The sequence below is a fragment of the Leptodactylus fuscus genome, chromosome 5 (assembly GCF_031893055.1).
Source record: "Leptodactylus fuscus isolate aLepFus1 chromosome 5, aLepFus1.hap2, whole genome shotgun sequence".
In the NCBI taxonomy this organism is placed as follows: Eukaryota; Metazoa; Chordata; class Amphibia; order Anura; family Leptodactylidae; genus Leptodactylus; species Leptodactylus fuscus.
Genome location: NC_134269.1, coordinates 21,778,344 through 21,803,149, shown reverse-complemented (window position 1 = coordinate 21,803,149; position 24,806 = coordinate 21,778,344). Strand labels below are relative to the sequence as shown.

Here is a 24,806-nt window from a genome sequence, read left to right as displayed (position 1 = left end):
GGTGTGAACCTCGCCTTAGAAAATTCAGAAAACATGATGCGGTCAGGGCTCTTAAGGACTGCAGTTGAGAAACATTTGTGGACTAAGAACCATGATTATCAGATACTTGGGATCTTAGGACCAATGCCTCAATCGATGGTGATGCCCCCAAATAACAATAACCTGCCACTTTATACACTTTAGGTTCTACAGCAATGACACAGGATCCTTGAGCAACTGTGTGCTGAAATCTGACTAAATACTGGCAAGTTTATTGTTGGGGTCCCCATATAAAGAATGCCATATACATTAGATAGAAGTAGGTTGTTTTTCGGTTGACTGGTTCTTCTTCGATGTAGCTCATTTTGACCATTGTTGAACGTTACAGTTGCCCAAACTCCACATATATGTTCAGTGACTCCACAGGTGGGGCGAAACAACCTTCCTTGGAACCTTCTTTCATGAAGAGATGGACTAGTGACAAAAATTATACATGGCCGACTTCTTCCCAGACAATGACACTCTGCCTTCAGTTGACCAATTCAATGGTTCCTTGTTAAATTTCACCCAATGAATGGTTAGACTAATATGTAGGATTGTCCACAGATTGGGAATGTTCAGTGTCTGACCTCTGCATGAGTGTCAAGTCCATGTATTCACTATTTTGCATTCTGAAACAAAAACCTGTTGTTTTTGTAGCTTTCATCAGCCAGATGTTTCTTCTAGATGTTCCTCAGATCCCTGAAGATACAGAACCTACAAGATAGCTCTAGAGGGTCCTCCACCAGAACTACCCTTTACAAAGTATCCAGAAACAGAGTGAGAATTCTACATAGATAAATCTTAGGGAGCAGGTTGACGTTTCCTGACCTAGGACAATTCATGGTGGAGTTGTCAATTTGTGGTTGCATGGAAGTAACCTGGAGTTCAATCCTTCTCTCCGGACGGTATGACTCCCTATTGAGTGTACATGTTTGTAGACAACCATGACCATTACTGTACCCGCACATCCCTCTTATTTACACCTCTGAAGGATCTGGACCAATGCTTGGTATAGACACTTTCAGAAGATCTGATAAATCTGTTGGCCCCAAGAAGTTGTAGGACAAGTACTGATCACATTGGAATGACCTTGGTCTGATATTAGGAGACCGGTCTGTCCAGACAACTAAAAAAAGACTCTCACTCATGCACAGCCATTGTAATATGTCCTATTGGCGACATTGGGAGGAACCTATCAGAAGTGTTATAGAGGTCCTTAAAGGATATTTTTACTTTTTCAGCCATTTTTCCTATCAATAAAACCTCCAATTTTGTGTATACAGCTTCTACAGAGACCTATTACTTCTAACCTACACAAGTACAACATGAAGAGTAGTCTACCAGAGCCAGGGCGGCCTTATCGTATGGACTCGCCTATCTCAGGGTTGTGATGTGTCTTAATATGTATTTCCAAAGAAATGGCTATTGTAGAGGGGACAGTGTAATACACATACTGTACATGCCCGCCTTTATGATGATTTGGCTAACAAATGTTTGTCTTTGTGAATGTTTATGACACCTTGACCTAGTAATGGCCTCTACTTTATTGCTTCTTTTATATTAGCTCTTGTATGGGTGTATTACAAGGTGAGAGGTCTATCTGTGTATTAGGATGAGGAGAGGTCTGTGTGTCCTGATGTCTGTGTATTAGGAGAGGTCTGTGTGTCCTGATGTCTGTGTATTAGGAGAGGTCTGTGTGTCCTGATGTCTGTGTATTAGGAGAGGTCTGTGTGTCCTGATGTCTGTGTATTAGGAGAGGTCTGTGTGTCCTGATGTCTGTGTATTAGGAGAGGTCTGTGTGTCCTGATGTCTGTGTATTAGGAGAGGTCTGTGTGTCCTGATGTCTGTGTATTAGGAGAGGTCTGTGTGTCCTGATGTCTGTGTATTAGGAGAGGTCTGTGTGTCCTGATGTCTGTGTATTAGGAGAGGTCTGTGTGTCCTGATGTCTGTGTATTAGGAGGAGGAGAGGTCTGTGTGTCCTGATGTCTGTGTATTAGGATGAGGAGAGGTCTGTGTGTCCTGATGTCTGTGTATTAGGATGAGGAGAGGTCTGTGTGTCCTGATGTCTGTGTATTAGGAGGAGAGGTCTGTGTGTCCTGATGTCTGTGTATTAGGAGAGGTCTGTGTGTCCTGATGTCTGTGTATTAGGATGAGGAGAGGTCTGTGTGTCCTGATGTCTGTGTATTAGGAGGAGGAGAGGTCTGTGTGTCCTGAGGTCTGTGTATTAAGATGAGGAGAGGTCTGTGTGTCCTGATGTCTGTGTATTAGGAGGAGGAGAGGTCTGTGTGTCCTGAGGTCTGTGTATTAAGGTGAGGAGAGGTCTGTGTGTCCTGATGTCTGTGTATTAGGAGGAGGAGAGGTCTGCGTGTCCTGATGTCTGTGTATTAGGAGGAGGAGAGGTCTGTGTGTCCTGATGTCTGTGTATTAGGAGGAGGAGAGGTCTGTGTGTCCTGAGGTCTGTGTATTAGGAGGAGGAGAGGTCTGTGTGTCCTGAGGTCTGTGTATTAAGATGAGGAGAGGTCTGTGTGTCCTGATGTCTGTGTATTAGGAGAGGTCTGTGTGTCCTGATGTCTGTGTATTAGGATGAGGAGAGGTCTGTGTGTCCTGATGTCTGTGTATTAGGAGAGGTCTGTGTGTCCTGATGTCTGTGTATTAGGATGAGGAGAGGTCTGTGTGTCCTGATGTCTGTGTATTAGGAGAGGTCTGTGTGTCCTGATGTCTGTGTATTAGGATGAGGAGAGGTCTGTGTGTCCTCCTGTCTGTGTATTAGGAGAGGTCTGTGTGTCCTGATGTCTGTGTATTAGGAGGAGGAGAGGTCTGTGTGTCCTGATGTCTGTGTATTAGGATGAGGAGAGGTCTGTGTGTCCTGATGTCTGTGTATTAGGATGAGGAGAGGTCTGTGTGTCCTGATGTCTGTGTATTAGGAGAGGTCTGTGTGTCCTGATGTCTGTGTATTAGGATGAGGAGAGGTCTGTGTGTCCTGATGTCTATGTATTAGGATGAGGAGAGGTCTGCGTGTCCTGATGTCTGTGTATTAGGATGAGGAGAGGTCTGTGTGTCCTGATGTCTGTGTATTAGGATGAGGAGAGGTCTGTGTGTCCTGATGTCTGTGTATTAGGATGAGGAGAGGTCTGTGTGTCCTGATGTCTGTGTATTAGGATACATGTGATGTATATACATTTTATTTTTACACCAGCCTTGGATATTGTTGATTGTCTTATCTTGTCTGGCTCGGACACAAGGACATTATTGGGATTAGTGAAACGTACTGTATCCTGCGGACAGAATAATATGAGCTCTTGAGATACGAGTCCCTTCCTTATGAGGCGTGTTGTTTTCTCCCCTATAAGATGCTACTATTGTACAGTATTCAGCCTGATGTTTGGCATGGCAGTGAGTATACACCGTGACGTCTCCAGCGCCGGCTGTGTATACCTTCCTTGCAATGTGCCCTAATTAAAGCTTATGATGTAGATTGATCGATGGTGACAAAGGACATTTGGTAATATAAATTGATTAAAAGTGGGAGGGGAAGGAGCGGCCGGGAATCCTTTACCCTACAGAAGTGATTGTAATACTGGAGAGTCCGCACACCAGTAAAGGGACCATAGACATCCAGCGAATGATGATGGGATCTGGTCACTATGGTGGATCATATACAACAATCATGTCCATTAGGATTACACAACTGCCCCCTGCTGTCGAGAAATCCTCTCCTTACAAATAATGTGTTATGTCTTCCAGCATCAGCCTCTTCTTCATCTTCTTATCAAGTCCAAGAACTTACAGCAGCCATTTATGGAAATTATGGAGCGAAAGCAGGGGCCTGGGTGACTCTGTGACTCGCTGATCCATATTCTCTAAATTAGTGTCCCCTAGATACCTCCTTCACTTGTCTACACATTGTTAAGAGCACTACTAAAAAAAATAAAAAGTGCGCTCCATCTGTTTGTGCTCCAGAGCTATAAATGTAGGATCTCAGGAACTTTAACCTCGGTCCTGAGACACGGCAGGAATGTGAGATGTCCTCCTGTTATGGCTCGGCATTGCCGGTGGCCTTCACTCCAATCTGTGTAGGAAGTTAGGAAATATTCCCTCTCATTGGGACGTAGCCTTCTTATTGCCGCTGCTTTCTCAGGTTGTGCCTTATAATAACATGAAATCTTCCAGAATATCTACCGTATAGCCTCAGAATTAGGTAACATGGCACCCATGGGAGGTATCTGCATGGGTACAGCTTCCTAATATCCACCTTGTCCTCATTCACTTCCACATACCTCTATGGAAAAAATTTACTCTAGAAATGTATGTATAATAAGCCACATTTCTAACCCCGCCTACTCACCATTTGGCCACACCCAATACGACCGAATCCCTTTGTGCCCCCACACAGTGTAATGCCTTCTTAGTGATCTTGACTAGAGATGAGCGAACAGTAAAATGTTTGAGGTTCGATATTCGTTTCGAGTAGCCCCTCAGTGTTCGACTACTCGAATCAAATATCGAACTCTATTATAGTCTATGGGGGTAAAATGCTCGTTTCAGGGGTAGACAACGTTCGATCAAATTATACTTACCAACTCCATGAGTGAGGGTCGGCCTGGATCCTCCGAGAAGTCTTCTCCTTGCAGCGTCCCCGCGGCGTCTTCTGGCTCTGAATTCACTCTGCCAGGCATCGGGCCTGGGCAGAGCCGACTGCGCATGCCCGCACTACAAGCAGACATGCGCAGTTGGCTCTACTCAGGCCCGATGACTGGCAGAGTGAATGAAGAGCTGGAAGACGCCGCGGGGAAGCTACACGGAGAAGACTTCTAAAGGTAGGAGAAGAACCAGCGTTGATTGGCCGACTGTATAGCATTCGGCCAATCAATGCTGGTTCTGCATCAAACTTTTACATTCGAACAGCGAGTGGTACTCGATCGAGTACGAGTATTTCGAATACCGTAGTATTCGATCGAATGCCTACTCGATCGAGTACCACTCGCTCATCTCTAATCTTGACACTAATATTCACCCCTTAGTGCCCTCATACAGTATCATGCCTCCAGTGACCCCCAAACATTATAACGTCCCTATAGTGGCCCCAAACAGTATAATGTTCTTTTCGTTGTATAATGCGCCCTCGTGAGCCCCACACAGTATCAAGTCTCTCTGAGGCCCCCACACAATATAATATCCCTTTTTTTTGTCTCTACACTATAATGCCCCCTCCTTGTGGCCCACACACTGTATAAACAATGGTCCCTCATTGTGGCCCATACACTGTAGAACTAATGCCCCCTTCCTGTCGCCTCAATCCCTAAGGATTTTCTGTACTTCACCCCTGGCTGTTTCCAAGATGGTGGCAGGAGAGTCATGCACTGTATCCCGCTGAATCCAGGTCAGTTTGGGGGTATGGCTTCCAAGATGAGGTCCACCCATAGACCCCAATTCCTCCCAGTAGCCATACTGCACCCTACTTGCAGTGGTTTCCAGTACAGATCCAGCTCAGCACTTGGTAGTAGACATTGGTTTGGCCGCAGTGTGTATAGGTACCCTACAATGGGTATTCCTCACAATAAGACGCAGCTCTAATAACCTTCTGTGTGTCTGACACATGACCAGGACAGATTGTCCTCAGACTGAACAATGAAGGGGCCTGTAGTGCGACAGCAGATCCTGAAAACCACGTGGAACCGAGTCAGAAGCCATATTGGAAAATTATATCATTGTTCATTACACCCAAAAATAAACCTTTAACTCATGGGCTTCTTTAAGTGGCTATGTATTCACGTCCAGGAGTATTCTGTCCCCCTCAATAGCAGATTGGCAGGGGGCTATCTCCTGGTGCCTGTTTGCAGCCTTCCTTTAATTTATGACACCCCTTCCCCTTGGGAGCTAGGTGTCTTTAGTGTATACTGTATGCCTTCCTAAACCCCATCACCTTCACTTGTTGGATGGTCAAGGACTAGTTGAACTAGTCAGATCTATCGGCACTTCCACTTTTCCGTTGTCCTGCTGCTCCCAGTCCTAACTATACCATGAAAGGTTTGTCCCCACCTTACGTCAATATTGTCCGCATCAATGGGTGTGACCGGCCACCTCGAGGGGACAAACAGACGTCACCTTGGCTATGGACTGTACACAGCTCTCTGTACGCTGTCATGTAAAGGTGTCAATCATTTTATTACTCGTCCCATTTAAGTTCTGTTTTTTTGGTTCAGATAAAAATATATATTTAGGTGGTTTAAGGGATTAAAATCCGGATGGTCATAATTTTACTTTTTTAACATCTAGTGGAAGTGAAAATAAGAATATAAAGAGATTGTGCCAAGGAGAGCGTAGCATGTACAGATACGTGGTATAATACTGCTCTCATTTAGCAACAATCATTGACGCTCCTTTTCTGTAGAGAAGACTGGAAGTCAGACTAAGGCAATGGCATCCCGCAAAATATAGCATCATCTCCTAAAATGCCTCCCATAACATCAACATGCGTTTCTCCTGAAATGCTCTGTGCTGCTGCTAGCAATTGCTTCTTCCGCTCCATTCCCCTCCTCAAATCCTGACACGTGCAGCCATGTTTTCATCAATACAGTGGACTGGTCACTTTCCCAACAAAATCAATACACTATTCTCCTGAAAATCTTTGTGCTGACGGACATTGGGATGCAGATCCTTCTACTAGCTCGAAATCTGTGCTTCATTACATGAGACTTCTTCTCTCACATTTAGCTCCATAGTGGACAAGTCACTGCCTCCTGCAAGATCAGTACATTCCTCCCTGAACATACTCTGTTCTGCTGAGGCCCTTTCACTAGTTACCTCTCAATTTGTGAACCTTGTCTCAATTCTTGTCACCTCAGCCTTGTCCTTACAAGCATCATCACATGAGTGGACAAGTCACTGCCTCCAATAACTTCATCCTCACCATCCTATTCTTCCACATCAATACTTTATAGTGCTCTCAGTGTGACCTGATGTGTTTCCTTCTCCCCATGACTCAGTCACTGCCTCCCACAAGCTCAGGACCCTCTTCTACTTCTGTAAGACTTTTCTCCACCACTACCAGTGGGACCTACCTCTTGTCTTCATTCTCCTCCTTACATTTGTACTACCGTGTTTCCCCGAAAATAAGACAGTGTCTTATATTAAATTTTGGTCCTAAAGATATGCTATGTCTTATTTTCAGGGGGTGTCTTATTTTATTTTTATGTGCTGCTGCCACCACTGCGCTATGCTGAGATGTGCTTTCTGCGCAAAGACTGTATGAAGAAAAACATTGCAGCTGCCGCTGCTGTGATACCGCACGTTGTATCCACTGTTCTTGCTGTTGTGGGATGAGCTGTGAGAGTGGGCCCCCGCCCCATACGATGCTTAGTGTATGCACAGCGGGCATCTCCCAGCTCATCCTACAGCAGCAGGAACAGTGGATACAACGTATCGCAGTGGTGTCAACAGCCAGAATACCTGTGCACACGCATCGCGCACAGTGCTCAGCGGGGTGCAATGTTTTTCTTCATACAATCTTTGTGCAGAAAGATTTTTATTATTGGAGGGATGTCTTACTTTCGGGGGGTGCCTTATATTAGGCAATTCAACAAAACCTCTGCTATGCCTTACTTTTGGGGTATGACTTATTTTCGGGGAAACAGGGTACGTGCTTCCCCATTTTCACAGGCCTCATCTTGTGAGTAGGTCACTGACTTCCACAAAATCAGAGCCCCTTCTGCTGCTGTAAGACTTTTCTTCACCATCACTCTGCGATTCACCATTTTCCTCCTTACATTTTTATTACACCTTATTTTCACAAACCTTACCTTGGGAGTAGGTTGGTCACTGCCTCCCACAAAACCAGTAACAACTTCTTCTGTTATCATTCCAATTGTTTTATTGGCTAAGAAACTTAAGTTTAACTTCTTTTCTCACTACTAGTCTGTGACCTTTGTTCTCTTCCTTGTGTCTTTATTACCCTCTGGCTTGTTTTTTGTCTAACCTTATCTGATGAGTAGGTCACTGCCTCCCACAAAGTCATTATCCTCTTTTGCTACTGTAAGACTTTTTTTTCCCACATGATAGAAGCCTGTGATTCTCCATTTTCCTCCTGATGTCTTGGTTACCTGCATCCTTTTCCACTAACCTCATCACATGAGTAGGTCACTGCCTCCCACAAAATCAGAACCCTCTTCTTCATTTCCATTGTTTGATTACCTTTTCCTGGCTACTTGACAGCAGGGGACACAGGAATCAACTCTGTGTATAACTTCACATAAGACTAAAAGTAAACCCCACCTTAGCCCTATGCCAGTATATGAGCCCACTGCCTTGCTTCTGCCTGTATAAGGTCTTATATGTTTTATTTTTGTTTGTTTTAATTCCCCTTTATGGTGTGAACGTCCAGAGTTCACGTCGCCTTCTGAAACAAAACAAAAAAAAAATAGCTTTCACTTCCCTGTGCTTTTGCTATCTGTATGACTGCACTGGGAGCCCCAGGGGGATGTACATCGATTGACTGTATTAGGATGGAAAGCAATGGTTGTCACTTTGTATTAGGACAAGGAGTCTCCTCGTATTTGTTCACTGGAGAGTCCCTCGGTTGTATCAGGAGGCTGTGACCATGCCCTCCTGGTTGTTGGTCTGCAGAACTGTCCTCCTGCATGTTGCAAGGTGGGGATATAAATAGGACCAGTGGCGTCCACGGGAGATGAATTATTCCCCCAATAATAATATTGAGATCTGGTACTTAGTAAGTGGGCAACCCCTGCAACTTTAACCCGAACCAGGGGCATGACTATGGATTGAACGTGGCAGCTGTCATACCAGGGCTGGTCAGCAACAGGTAAATTCCAACAGATACCTGGGCCTATGGAACACAATAAGTTAAACCCGGGTAAAGATACCAACTCCTTCAACATGGTTGGATTCAAGCCCAGGGTTCCAGCACTGTAAGGCAAAAGAATATGATGGCAGCAAAAACTAACATCGCCCCATTGTTTTCCCTTCTGATGGACCTTTTTTTATCCCATGCATTAAAGTGCATGGGATTACGAATGGAAAAAGTGATGCGTCACACTACAACTTTGTCATCTGCTGCTTCAGTTCTCTGCCCAGACGTCGTCTTAGTTATGGAATGAATTACAATTGAAATTTTGGTGGGAGAGTTTTCTCGAGATGCAATAATGCTGGCCTGTGCTAATGTCCAGACTCCATCCAAATATTGTACATGGTCAGATTCGAACCCAGGACTCCAACACTGCAAGGCAAAAGGGTTAACAACAGAGCCTCCATGGTGGTAGCAGAAATTGACCTTGCCCCATTGTCTTCCTTACTTGAATATAGACCTTTCTTTCCACGCGCCAAAGTGAAAGGGATGACGAATGGAAAAAGTGATGCGTCACACTACAACTTTGTCGTCCACTGTATCAGTTTTCTGCTCGGTAGTTTTCATAGTCATGGAACGAATGACAACTGAAACTGCGGTGGGGACATTTTTTTTTTAATTTTCTGTTCCTTAAAATAAGAAATCACACGGAAGACGAGCACTTCTCCAGTACTTCTTGGATGTGACCCATGTATAAACCTGGCTTTGTAGGATTCTTATGTCACTATACATCTGTCGCCAATGTTAAGGAGTATCTTCGTGTGTCCCCCCCCTCCACTGAATGGATCCCGGATATATTTGCTCTTTGTGATGCAATCCATGTGCGCACTTTATTAATCCCCAGTTGTAGAGGGATGAGCTGGCAACACCTCTTAGCCGGACCCTTCTGTGCCAGTCTCTATGGGTGGAGACTGGTGGATTAGGGGAATCCTATAAGATTTATACAGGACAACCTGCAAATCCTATTACCTTTGTAATTTTCTTGTGTCACTGAGACGTAAAAGGGATCTCTTCCCTCCCCCTGAAATCCCTTCTCTCTGACGCAGACCTGAGCCTTTAGCTATTACAGTCAATTATCTGTCTCGTTGTCTGGTCGGGTGACTGCCATGTCAGCTTCTTTTTAACCTTGTGCCAGCATGGCCGGTGCCCGTCACCACTTCATTTCGGGGCTCTGTCTCGGTCACTGTGGACGCCATGCTGCCTGGGATTTCCAGTTCAGCGGATGTAAAGCAGCAAGACGCTTCGTACTGTAACAGAGTAACCAGGTGATCATGCTCAAGTCTATGCTATGGAACAAAAAAAGACTCTCTTCAAGAAAGCAGCAAGCAACCCGATGGCAGCTGTCATGTTGAAAGTGGGAGGTGACCTTACAAATATACGCAAACGTCTGAAGGGTCGCAGTGGGTAAGACTGCTGATTTTGGAGTCTTTACTGTAAGAGCAGGGAGACTGCGAAACACTCCTAGTCATTGTTAGAAGACTTGCCGATGTGCGATAACGTGGAATAATGTCTATATTAGATGCTGGATATGTGTCCAGGCCTTTCGTGCCCCTTATATGAGGCAGTTGGCAACCATAGCGGTTGTTTTGTCATCATAATAGGTTGTGGACGCGCGTGGGTTTTAGGGTGTTATTACCTCCTGACTATGGTTGTAAATGTAATAGGTGTTGAGGTTGACTTTCCAAATTGGGGAGAGATTGGCTTGGTCTCTTTGGACTCCATGGGCCAGTTGGTACGATAAAACTTTTATAATGGGGGGGCTGGTTACCAATTTTGTATATACTATACAGTATAGTATATATGGGCTATCCAGATAAGCAGAAGCAGCTCTGGTCAGGAAGCTGTCGTCAGACTAGATTTTCCCACTGAATTTATGGGCACCCACTAAACGGAACGTGTGGTATGTAAGTGGGCAAACAATAGTAAAAGGGATGGAGAACATACAAAAGAACCGCGCTATGGGGGGACAAGGGCAGGATTACAGGATTATGTTATCATATTATTGCTAATAGTGCTACATTATCATATTATTATCGGTAGTAGTATGACAGCATAGTGATATGGATAGCAGCATTAAATTATTAGTAGTAGTAGCAGTAGTATTGCATTACATTGTTAGTGTTATATTATTGTTATGTCACCATGCAATTATTGTTAGCAGAATTACATGATGGTAGTAATATTACATCATATTATAGTAGTTGTATTACATCATGCCATTTTTATTGTTATATTACAGAATATTACAGTTATTTTAAGTAGTAGTCATATTACAATCAAAATAATATAATAATAATAATAGTAGTAGTAGTAGCAGTAGTATTTTAGTAGTATTAACCACCAGTACTAGTATTGTATAATATTATTAGTGGTAGAAGTAGTAGATGATCTCCTCACTATTGGCAGTATTGTTACATCGTCATACATATACAGGTGGTAGTTATACATTCTATTATTAGAACTGCTTGTAGTATTTGTTCTCCGTATTATTTTTGGTAGTATTAATACATCATCATTATATTGTTAGGCTTTATTCACGTCGCCAGGCCAATTATTTTTATATCGAATTAGTTTTACACTATATTATATAATCTTATAACTATTTATTGGTGGTATTATTACATCATTTTACTAGTATTTTTACATCATATTATTGGTAGTATTATTACATCACAGTACTAGTATTACATCACCAAATCGCTAGTATTATTACATAATCATCAGATTACTGTTAGTAGTAATATTACATCATCTTTATTATTATTACATCATATTATTAGTGGTAGTATTACATCATGATATGATTAGTATTATTACAGAAGTTGTTACTGCTGGTTGTATTATTATTACATCATATTATTACTAGTAGTAGTAGTATTACATCATCATTTTACTGTGGGTAGTGATATAGCATTATTATTATTATTATTATTATTATTATTATTATTTATTACCACTACTAATCTGTACATCATGTCACGAGTGTTATTAATTAATCATGTTACTGTTGGTATAATATCACATTATAATTGTATTAGTAGTAGTATATGATCGTAATATTATCACTATTATACCATAATTATTTATTAATAGTCGTATTACATCATTATTAGCAGTAGTATTATTACATCATGTTGTTGTTGTTATCATTATTATTATTAGTAGTAGAAGGTATTATTATTAGAGATGAGCGAACACTAAAATGTTCGAGGTTCGAAATTCGATTCGAACAGCCGCTCACTGTTCGAGTGTTCGAATGGGTTTCGAACCCCATTATAGTCTATGGGGAACATAAACTCGTTAAGGGGGAAACCCAAATTTGTGTCTGGAGGGTCACCAAGTCCACTATGACACCCCAGGAAATGATACCAACACCCTGGAATGACACTGGGACAGCAGGGGAAGCATGTCTGGGGGCATAAAAGTCACTTTATTTCATGGAAATCCCTGTCAGTTTGCGATTTTCGCAAGCTAACTCACACATTCAGCTCTACTTCATCGGGCTAATAGAATGCATTGGCCAATCAGCGCTGGCCAATGCATTCTATTAGCGTGAACTGAGTTTGCACAGGGGTATTGGCGTGATGAAGCAGTGCTGAATGTGTGTGCTCTACTTCATCGGGCTAATAGAATGCATTAGCCAGTGCTGATTGGCCAGAGTACGGAATTCGGCCAATCAGCGCTGGCTCTGCTGGAGGAGGCGGAGTCTAAGATCGCTCCACACCAGTCTCCATTCAGGTCCGACCTTAGACTCCGCCTCCTCCGGCTGAGCCATAGCTGATTGGCCGAAGGCTGGCCAATGCACCTTATCTATATAAGGTCTCACACAGAGCACAATCCAAGACATGAAGAGGAAAGAACTGCTTGTAGTCCTCATAAGGTAGCACAAGGGGGTCTCTCCAAATCATGTCCAATAACCCGCAGGTGGACTCCGATCAAGGTGTAGAAACATCTTTATAGATGATCAAGGGAAATGGGGGTAAATAGTTATCATAGCAAAGACTCGGTATACTTGTCCATGCAGAGTAAACCGTTTTCCTCCTTTCAGTACCAGCTTCAGCAGAATAGTGAGCGCAGCTCTGGAGTATAATGCAGGATAAGTAATGTAATGTATGTACACAGTGACTGTACCAGCAGAATAGTGAGCGCAGCTCTGGAGTATAATACAGGATGTAACTCAGGATGAGTACAGGATAAGTAATGTAATGTATGTACACAGTGACTGTACCAGCAGAATAGTGAGCGCAGCTCTGGAGTATAATACAGGATGTAACTCAAGACCAGTACAGGATAAGTAATGTAATGTATGTACACAGTGACTGCACCAGCAGAATAGTGAGCGCAGCTCTGGAGTATAATACAGGATGTAACTCAGGATCAGTACAGGATAAGTAATGTAATGTATGTACACAGTGACTGTACCAGCAGAATAGTGAGTGCAGCTCTGGAGTGTAATGCAGGTTAAGTAATGTATTTACGAAGTGACTGCACTTTTTATGTAGTTTGATTGATTCTATATGTTCTATTTCACCATTCTAGCTTCATGTCACTCTGGTTGTGTCTCTAGGTGCTGGCCAGCACATCTGATGTAGCAGTGCCGAGTGTGCATCAGATGTGTAGTTGAGCAGCATTGGCCAGCCTTCGGCCAATCAGTGTTGGCTCAGCCGGAGGAGGCGGAGTCTAAGGTCGGACCTGAATGGATACTGGTGTGGAGCGATCTTAGACTCCGCCTCCTCCAGCAGAGCCAGCGCTGATTGGCCGAATTCCGTACTCTGGCCAATCAGCACTGGCTAATGCATTGTATTGGCGTGATGAAGCAGTGCTGAATGTGTGTGCTTAGCACACACATTCAGCTCTACTTCATCGGGCTAATAGAATGCATTGGCCAATCAGCGCTGTCCAATGCATTCTATTAGCTTGATGAAGCAGAGTGTGCACAAGGGTTCAAGCGCACCCTCGGCTCTGATGTAGCAGAGCCGAGGGTGCACAAGGGTTCAAGCGCACCCTCGGCTCTGATGTAGCAGAGCCGAGGGTGCACAAGGGTTAAAGTGCACCCTCGGCTCTGCTACATCAGAGCCGAGGGTGCGCTTGAACCCTTGTGCAGCCTCGGCTCTGCTACATCAGAGCCGAGGGTGCGCTTGAACCCTTGTGCACACTCTGCTTCATCAAGCTAATAGAATGCATTGGCCAGCGCTGATTGAAGCAGAGCTGAATCTGTGTGCTTAGCTCAACTACTCCACCGGTGTAGTTGAGCTAAACACACACATTCAGCACTGCTTCATCACGCCAATAGAATGCATTGGCCAGCACTGATTGGCCGGAGTACGGAATTCGGCCAATCAGCGCTGGCCAATGCATCCCTATGGGAAAAAGTTTATCTCACAAAAATCACAATTACACACCCGATAGAGCCCCAAAAAGTTATTTTTAATAACATTCCCCCCTAAATAAAGGTTATCCCTAGCTATCCCTGCCTGTACAGCTATCCCTGTCTCATAGTCACAAAGTTCACATTCTCATATGACCCGGATTTGAAATCCACTATTCGTCTAAAATGGAGGTCACCTGATTTCGGCAGCCAATGACTTTTTCCAATTTTTTTCAATGCCCCCGGTGTCGTAGTTCCTGTCCCACCTCCCCTGCGCTGTTATTGGTGCAAAAAAGGCGCCAGGGAAGGTGGGAGGGGAATCGAATTTTGGCGCACTTTACCACGCGGTGTTCGATTCGATTCGAACATGGCGAACACCCTGATATCCGATCGAACATGAGTTCGATAGAACACTGTTCGCTCATCTCTAATTATTATATCAGCATTATCATTGTAGTATTACATCACCAGCGTTATTATTATTGTGTTGCAGGCTCCTATCTCTCGTGTTATTACGTCATTACGTTGTGACTATTATTTCCAGCTTCTGTGTATTACACATTGCGGTGCTTTGTGTTGACCGCAGACAGATAGGTAAAATCTCCCACGTGGCCGCCTTACTCCAGATCCATGGTTTTTATCTACTATTACAGAGCTGGAATCCTATCTGTAGCTCCACATTTGGTGTATACGCTATATCCTGTGCTGCAGTACATAGGTGACAGTCACAACAACAAGGTCTCTGTGTCCTTATGTACACAGCTCAGATATGTGTCAGGTATAATCTATGACACTGTTAATAATTAGGCCTCTTGTCATCAATGTGAGGTGTTGTATGTGCCATGTACATGTATTCACTGCACTATGGAGACCGCGTGTATGGGGGATGGGGAAGGCACAGCTATGAAAGTTGGAATTATTACACCGACCGTAATCCTTCCTCTAAATACTACCCTAATATCAGGGGAAAAGTAATGTTACATGTCAGCCATTGTCATACAAAATGGGGCAGAGTCTGTCAATGGAGGAGACATCCCTACTGCGCAGCTCTTTGCTTTGGTTACAATATTGATGTGAGCTACAATCACAATTCTCTTGGTTGCTAGCAGAATAGTGAATGCAGCTCTGGAGTATAATACAGGATGTAACTCAGGATCAGTACAGGATAAGTAATGTAATGTATGTACACAGTGACTGCACCAGGAGAATAGTGAGCGCAGCTCTGGAGTATAATATAGGATGTAACTCAGGATCAGTACAGGATAAGTAATGTAATGTATATACACAGTGACTGTACCAGCAGAATAGTGAGCGCAGCTCTGGAGTATAATACAGGATAAGTAATGTAATGTATGTACACAGTGACTGTACCAGCAGAATAGTGAGCGCAGCTCTGGAGTATAATACAGGATAAGTAATGTAATGTATGTACACAGTGACTGTACCAGCAGAATAGTGAGCGCAGCTCTGGAGTATAATACAGGATAAGTAATGTAATGTATGTACACAGTGACTGTACCAGCAGAATAGTGAGCGCAGCTCTGGAGTATAATACAGGATAAGTAATGTAATGTATGTACACAGTGACTGTACCAGCAGAATAGTGAGCGCAGCTCTGGAGTATAATACAGGATAAGTAATGTAATGTATGTACACAGTGACTGTAGCAGCAGAATAGTGAGCGCAGCTCTGGAGTATAATACAGGATAAGTAATGTAATGTATGTACACAGTGACTGTACCAGCAGAATAGTGAGCACAGCTCTGGAGTAAATATAGTATGTAACTCAGGATCAGTACAGGATAAGTAATGTAATGTATGTACACAGTGACTGCACCAGCAGAATAGTGAGCACAGCTCTGGAGTATAATACAGGATAAGTAATGTAATGTATGTACACAGTGACTGCACCAGCAGAATAGTGAGCACAGCTCTGGAGTATAATACAGGATAAGTAATGTAATGTATGTACACAGTGACTGTACCAGCAGAATAGTGAGCACAGCTCTGGATTATAATATAGTATGTAACGCCGGGTCAGTACAGGAGAAATAACGTATGTACAGTTGTACACATTTGATAATCCGGCAGCTATCAGGTCTCATGGATACACGCCTGATGTCCTCATGTTTATACCTAGTGAGTTCACCTGTTGCCATACCCGTGTACAGATACAGCCGGCATTAGGGTTTTCATTCAGCTTCTCTTGTGTCATATGTGATGTCACCGCAGCAGCATGGCCCTCCCACCGGGGTGACGATCATCTGTCGCTTCTTATCAGCTGGAATCTGGCCCCTGACAGAATGGAGATTAACGCGCGTAGAGCAAATACTAGAGCTGAGACATGTGCTGCCCCCGGGTGACATGTGTGCAGGTGTCCCCGCAGCAGGGGCAGGTAGGGCGGTCAGTGCCGGCTACAAGACAAGGCCTGGCAATGTCATACTTGGTATGTGTTTGACCTCGGTGGCTGAAATATGGCAGTCATCAGACATGTAGCTCCACATGAACATTTGTTGATGTGTCTGGGACTTTTAGTTCAACATCATCATCTACGTCCTGAGCTGCCACCTAGTGACTGACATGCTATGAAATCAGTGACCAAGCGATGGCAGACTTACCGCAGGGACTTTTTATTACACCTAAGCTCCCCCGCAGTATCTGAGAGGGTAATGCTGGGACATTTAGTTCTTCAACTGCAAAACTAGAGCCGATATACAAATGCTGGGCCGTATCCACCAGTGACCAAATGACTGATCTAGTACTGGGACTATCAATAGCAGATCTAGTACTGGGACTTGTAGTTCCACCCCATGCTGGACGCTGCAGTCCCTCACCAGCTGTCCCTTCCACTTGTCCACCAGTATGGCCGGGCACGGAGCAGGCTCCTCAGTGTAATGAATGAATTCTCTGTTATTCCTCGACTGTTCCCTCTCGTAACCTTTGTCCCTTTTCTCTTGCCTTAATCCCCCCTCCCGGCACAGCTGCCCCATTGACGTGAGCGCCCGCTCCAGATGTGCAGCATTTAGTAAAGCTGCTGCGCTCCTCCCCATAACAGGGGTTAGGGGGTGACTGATCTCATTTCCCAAATGGCCAGTGCGTGGAAATCCCACCGAGACCGCGTGCGTTCATCCCCAGCAATCTGCTGTCAGGATTAGTGTCCGCTTTCAAGTAAACAGAGCGACCATTGTGACTGCGGCGGTCCAGGCTGCCAGCCGCATGATGTAGAGGACGGGCACGGAAAATTGTACTGAACCGTTCAGCATCCTGGAAAAGCAGAGTGATGACTTTATAGCCAGCGTTACAACCTCTGCACACTATGGTAAACTGGCCTAGTCGGGAGATCTATTACTGTATCAGTTTACCACTCGGGATTTTAGAAAAGCAGGGTTGGAAGTGAAGTGGCAGCCATATTGTTGGGGTGTATATTACATGGGGTAGGACACCTCCATGTTTGGTAATATCTTGACCTTTCTCTTCCTTCTCCGCAGCTTCGATGTGGAAAATGGGCCTTCTCCAGGTCGCAGCCCGATTGATTCGCAGGCGAGTCCAGGGCTGGTGCTGCACCCCAGCTTCCCACAAAGCCAGAGGAGGGAGTCGTTCCTGTACCGGTCGGACAGTGACTATGACATGTCCCCCAAAACCATGTCCCGGAACTCCTCTGTCACCAGCGAGGCGTAAGTGTCTATACATGCATATGTATCATGGTGAACCCAAATGATAATAGAGCTAAACCCCATGCAGAGTGTCAGCCTCAGATTTGTACCAACAAGGTGTACAGAATACATCCCCAATTACCCTACCAAAATAGCGTTAAATGGTAAAATTCTAGCTGCCTGCAGTTACCACTAGGTGGAGCTCCTTGCATACTGTTCTATCACTGAATTCAAGGTATAGCGTCACCTGATGGAGCCCATTGAATTATAAAGGAGTGCACTATGGAGCCGATTCTTACCAGAACAAATTGCATATTTTATGGAGCCTCAATCAATGCAGATGTGAACAGCGTCTAATATGTAGCGCACCCCGATTCTGGTTCTAGTTCTGGTGGAGCTGTAGGCCCTTATGTCTTAGATGTTTCCTTAAGGAAGAGTGCAGATCAGATGCCTATTCTATAGCTTGTTTTCTAGGAACACTTATTCAAGAATTCTCCCATCTACCACCTTCTACGTGTCCTCTGACCCATGTAGGGGTGAATGGAAAGTCTAGATACAAGTCTATGCCCTGTTGTATTCTAGTACAGAGCCCCATTATTAATAGTCTATAGACCCTCAGTGTCCTCATCCTAATACGTCTCCTCTCTCATTACAGGCACGCTGAGGACCTCATTGTTACCCCTTTCGCTCAGGTATGTATATGTTTATTATGGTAACACACATGTCCTTATGTGATAGGTATCTGGAACACAAGGGTGACCCTACTATGGGGTGCCTGGGGCAAGGTGCAGGCCTTATCTAGTACATACGACGCATAGGAAAGGAAGATCGGAAACCTAAAGCTGGCCTCATAGTATAAGCTGCCGTCCTCTGGATGGTGACATTACTACCACAGCATCCCATGCAAGAAATCAGAAGAAGCAAAGCTGCAGTGTGAAGCTAGGGCCACACGGAGACATTTGTCGCCAGCTATGGGAGCGATGTCACAAGCAACTATGACATGTGATATATAGTCAAGCGTGTTTGGATTTTGTACCTTTACATTAGAAGGTCATGAAATATCTGATCTGTGGAGGTCCAAACCCAGAACCCCACCGATCAGCTGTTTGGAGTCCTACAGCCTCTTCACCGACTACTAGGCACAGCGCCATACATTGTATAGTGGCTGTGCTTGGTATTGCAGCACCTTATCTATATAAGGTCTCACACAGAGCACAATCCAAGACATGAAGAGGAAAGAACTGCTTGTAGTCCTCATAAGGTAGCACAAGGGGGTCTCTCCAAATCATGTCCAATAACCCGCAGGTGGACTCCGATCAAGGTGTAGAAACATCTTTATAGATGATCAAGGGAAATGGGGGTAAATAGTTATCATAGCAAAGACTCGGTATACTTGTCCATGCAGAGTAAACCGTTTTCCTCCTTTCAGTACCAGCTTCAGCAGAATAGTGAGCGCAGCTCTGGAGTATAATGCAGGATAAGTAATGTAATGTATGTACACAGTGACTGCACCAGCAGAATAGTGAGTGCAGCTCTGGAGTATAATACAGGACAAGTAATGTAATGTATGTACACCATGACTGTACCAGCAGAATAGTGAGCGCAGCTCTGGAGTATAATACAGGATGTAACTCAGGATGAGTACAGGATAAGTAATGTAATGTATGTACACAGTGACTGTACCAGCAGAATAGTGAGCGCAGCTCTGGAGTATAATACAGGATGTAACTCAAGACCAGTACAGGATAAGTAATGTAATGTATGTACACAGTGACTGCACCAGCAGAATAGTGAGCGCAGCTCTGGAGTATAATATAGGATAAGTAATGTAATGTATGTACACAGTGACTGCACCAGCAGAATAGTGAGTGCAGCTCTGGAGTATAATACAGGATGTAACTCAGGATCAGTACAGGATAAGTAATGTAATGTATGTACACAGTGACTGCACCAGCAGAATAGTGAGTGCAGCTCTGGAGTGTAATGCAGGATAAGTAATGTATTTACGAAGTGACTGCACTTTTTATGTAGTTTGATTGATTCTATATGTTCTATTTCACCATTCTAGCTTCATGTCACTCTGGTTGTGTCTCTAGGTGCTGGCCAGCCTGCGTAGTGTCCGAAATAATTTCACCATCCTCGCTAACGTTACAACACCTACCAACAAGTGAGTACTTGCCGCAGCACCAACCATAAACCCCAGTACTAGGGTCGCCATGTTCTTTAATGGACAGGTCTTATGTCTGCTTCCTATGAGCATCAATGTCTGGTCATTGGAGGTCTGTTGGGACCCCACCAATGCATCACATGACCTCTCTTGGTTCCTTGCACTGGTGGGGGTCCCAATAGTCAGACATTACTTGGATATCTATTCACTATATCATCAATACATATGATTAAAGTGCAGTTGTAAGGACCATCCAGAAAGACAAGCCCAGAATAAATCACCTTCATATAATATATAGTGAAATCCCTTTAATCTAGCATCTGATAATCCAGTCAATGTTCTAATCTGACACTTGTTTCCGGCGCAGTGAATCCACTAGGAAATTTCACTCTAGTTTAGATTATTTACTATGTGTAATTGAGTTTTTACTCTTCTCTATGAGATATAATCTGGAATATTTGATAATCCAGATCACTGGATTCCGGATTAAAGGAATTTTACTATCCTTTGCTTTATTTAAGTGGAATTAGGCCATTTGCTGCCATCACTCAGAGCCAGGTGAAAGGGATGAGTGATGTATTAATGGAAAATGTAGGACTGTGTGTGATGTATAACAGATTGTATTGTTCTCTCTGCCAGGCGCTCCCCAGTAATGCCTCAGCAAACGGTCTGTAAAGCCACTCTCTCAGGTAAGTGTGCGCCCTACTGTGCAAACTGAGAACAGGACTTGGTCATGCCACCAGTGCTATAGCAAGTGCCAAGTGTGCAAGTGCGTTTACCTATCAGGGCACTCCCGTGTATCTCATTTTTACCCTGTCCTCCTCCATTGACTGTAATGATCTCTTTGTATAGCCACTGTGTTAGCGGCCCATCTCTACGTCGTTCAGGTCCCTCAACAGACCCGAATGATAGAGAGCCCGGTGCTAGTGTTACCTGGGGTCACAGATTCACTATGAACCCATGAGCATAAATCTGTATATCTCCATATATACCCCAAGGTGCAAAATGGTGGAGTGTCCTAGTTGTCAACTCTCTCAAATTTACCAATACTATGATAAATGTTTAGGATTTATTCCCACAATTCGGAAGTATCTTAGCAATTGCCAGTGCAGACACTGAACGAGCAGGGTGTACCGGAATATTTTAGCTGTAAAGCCTGCAGAATTAAGAATGCAGCTGTGATTTAGGACTAAGAATTGAAGTGACCCAAATTTAGGGGTGCCCATACACGGTGTATAGCTGTTGGCTATTCTTTGAATTCCTTCATTCATTCATATGCATATTTGGTACACCTGAGTGGGAATGTGTTCTGAATGTGAAGACGAGGGTAAGCTACTGACAGAAGGTGGCTTAAAAAATTTAGTATGTCCAAATTCAGCTTGCCCGATCTGTCAGGGATCGCTACACCCCCATTGATTGTGGTGGGCTTGGCTGACTTTGCTTTTATGTGTAGTGGGCCGTAAGCCTATGTCTACCATAATTGTGTTTAAAGGAGGCCTCTCCTGTAGCCTTGTGTATAATTTACTTCTATATACACATATATACTTTTCCCACCTGACTGTCTTGTCTTCTTCTGCAGAGGAGACGTATCAGCAGCTAGCCAAAGAGACGTTAGAAGAACTAGACTGGTGTTTAGATCAGCTGGAGACCATACAGACCTACCGCTCCGTCAGTGAGATGGCTTCCAACAAGGTAAGAGAATGGAGATCTTCATATATATCCCATAATATGAAATTTAAAGGGGTTCTCTAGTTCAGGAACCCCATTCTTAGTGTCTTATTAGGGAACTGTGCCCCCTAGAGGGCAGAGAAATGAGAGGAAATAAAGAATGTCTCCTGTATGTATATGCATTTTACAGACAGCGCCGTAATATCAGTGGAAACTGTATAATGCTCCATTTTCCCTGTAGAGGCGCTGTAGGGAAATTGAGCACTTGCTGCAAGGTTTCTTTCCAGATTCCAGATGGATAATGGAGAGTTGGGACATCCTATAGTTGGCTAGAATTTGTCCAAAGCTGACAGACAGTTCATTGATTTCAGTGGGCACCATGTAATGCTTCATTTTGCCTGTGGCGGCGCTGCGGGAATGTTGAACACTTGCAGCCTGGTTCTTTTACAGAGTACAATTGATTTCTTGGGTTTCATCCTACAATTAGCTAATATGGTTAAATATATGGCCACCGTGTGTGGTGATTCATCCTTCATCTCTGTGTGAATTGGTAGAAAACTTTTGAGGCTCCTTTTAAGGGTCAAATGTTTATTTGGTTTGGCATGGCTTTTGTAGGAGTTTGATACTATAAGTGTATGTACTAAGATCAGTGACTCTTCTGCATAGTAAAGTGTTATGTGGTGCCTACGTGTGAATAATGTGGTGATGGTATAGTTGTTGTTGTTGTTGTTTTTGTTCCTGAGATTATAATACATTGGTGGATTGTTTATGGAGCTGTTTATGAAGCATTGTGGGAAGTTGTTATTTACAGCTGTGCTTGTGGCCTAGAAATACACTGTATGGGAGGATCAGGAATTGTGCTCAATGTAGTAGTGCCATCTCATGATAAAAATAATCTCATAGACAGGTGATAAATAGATTGAAGAGTGGATGGATGGCTGGTTGGTCGGTCGGTTGGATGTATGGCTGGCTGGATGGATGGATGGATGGATGGATGGTTGGATGGCTGGTTGGATGGATGACTGGATGGCTGGCTATCTGGTTGGTCGGTTGGATGGCAGACTGGTTGGATGGATGGCTGGTTGGATGGATGGATGGATGGACGGCTGGCTGGTTGGACGGCTGGCTGGTTGGACGGCTGGCTGGTTGGACGGCTGGCTGGTTGGACGGCTGGCTGGTTGGACGGCTGGCTGGTTGGACGGCTGGCTTGTTGGACGGCTGGCTTGTTGGACGGCTGGCTTGTTGGACGGCTGGCTTGTTGGACGGCTGGCTTGTTGGACGGATGGCTTGTTGGACGGATGGCTTGTTGGACGGATGGCTGGTTGGACGGATGGCTGGTTGGACGGATGGCTGGTTGGACGGATGGCTGGTTGGACGGATGGCTGGTTGGACGGATGGCTGGTTGGACGGATGGCTGGTTGGCTGGTTGGTTGGATGATTGGTTGGATGGTTAGATGGATAAGTGGATGGATATAGAGATAGAAGAGCGATAGATAGGTAGACAGACAGGACTGTAGATATAATGTAAATCCTGTAGATATTAAAGACACAGTAGATACGGAGGTATGACTTTTATTGAGGACCACATTGTACCATTACTAAAGGCCACAGTAAAAGGTTATTCCCATCTGGTAACTATTATTTACACTTGTAAAATGTCCATAAATGTCTAACAAATAGAGACCACTTCCAACACCTCCTGGATATTTGGGTCCCTGCTTGTCTATTTGCCACTCCAAAGAGTGGAATATGAGTGGTCACATCCGAGGATGGACAAGTAGAGGAGCAGAGACCATATTTTCCTGAGAAGTGGGCGATATTTTTAGATATTTATGGACTATCGACAGTGTAAGAAAATGGCCTAGCCTTTTTCACGCAAACAACAGTATAGAGAGCTGCCCTCACGTACACCCACCTCCCCAAGTCCTATCCCTGGATTGCCGAACAGTCCTCGAGTATGGAGAAGTTTTGTAGCTGCACAGAATGACATTGTTTGCAATGTGGTGCTCACCCCAGATATAGATGATCCATAGGAACCATACATATTAGATACTGTTGATATCAAATAGATGCACAATTGTTTTATAGACACCAACCATATTCATAAGAACTTGCCTAAGGAGAGCAGAAGAAAAACTGGAGTTCAAGGTCATGGGTGGCTGACATTGAATTGACACTACTGTCCTCAAGTTATGGTCAAAGCCATCATCCGTGGTCACTGAGCCACCCCTATACACTATGGGTTTAGGGTTGTATACTGTACTTTCAGATAAGGCCATGGTGGCTGTAAACAATCTTAAGCAACAACCTGATCAGTATTATGATGATCTAGAGGATGATCTGATCTTAAGTGATCTACTTTAAGAGTCGATCACGTGATCACTCGATCATTCGATCAGATCATGTCATTAGAGGTGACTGTGATAATAAGTCATTTCCATAGATGGAGGATACGTGTAGGAGATTCCAGGTAAACAAATCCATCTGAGGTGCTGAGGTTATCACCTATTGTCCTAGTGGCCAAAATACCTTGCGCCTTTCAATGGTGAACCTCATCTCAAGTCTTGGTAGCCCCTTTTCTTTAAGGAAATAAGATTGGCTGCACTGGCTGATTGTGAGAATGTCATGCCTAGAAGCACGGCTGCTGCTCTCCGCTCCCTCCCCCTTCCCTCTCCTCCCCTCCCTTTGCATTTTACATCACATCCCTGCCTACTGCAGTATGCTAGATGTACGAATAACGGAAGATATTGGTAGACAAACGGCCCTACAGGAGGCATCTCCAGCCTAGAAGACAAGACGGCCACCCATCCTTGTTTTCACCGTCCATGTGCTAGTGTTCGTGTCACCTCCATCCACCCCGGCCGCAGCTTGGATTTGGTACCCAGGAAGGATGCTTCGATAATATGCTACCTCCTCTTTTCCCCTTAAGGATGCAGGAAGAGGCCTTATCTTGCAGTTTCTTAGGCCCTCCGAAACACTGACTTGTTTTCCTTCCCCCCACATCAAGACACGGAGGAAGAAGAAGAGGACGACAAGGGGTGGGGGGGCGGGTGGGGGCGCAGGGCAAAT

The 24,806-nt window shown here is 44.3% G+C and overlaps 1 protein-coding gene across 6 annotated transcripts in view; it reads left to right on the top strand.

Annotated features, from left to right (window-relative positions):
• The window catches only part of PDE4A (phosphodiesterase 4A), a 488,291-nt gene that overhangs the window by 425,664 nt on the left and 37,821 nt on the right, over positions 1 to 24,806 (top strand). For all 6 annotated transcript variants that reach the window (XR_012716086.1, XM_075272636.1, XM_075272637.1 and 3 more), the window contains 5 exons: positions 17,738 to 17,923; positions 18,558 to 18,594; positions 19,999 to 20,069; positions 20,709 to 20,758; positions 21,649 to 21,761. Coding sequence is in view for 5 of the 6 variants with exons in the window: in XM_075272636.1 (XP_075128737.1) it covers positions 17,738 to 17,923; positions 18,558 to 18,594; positions 19,999 to 20,069; positions 20,709 to 20,758; positions 21,649 to 21,761 (457 nt within the window). In the remaining variant the exon portion in view is untranslated. The remainder of the gene's footprint in view (positions 1 to 17,737; positions 17,924 to 18,557; positions 18,595 to 19,998; positions 20,070 to 20,708; positions 20,759 to 21,648; positions 21,762 to 24,806) is intronic.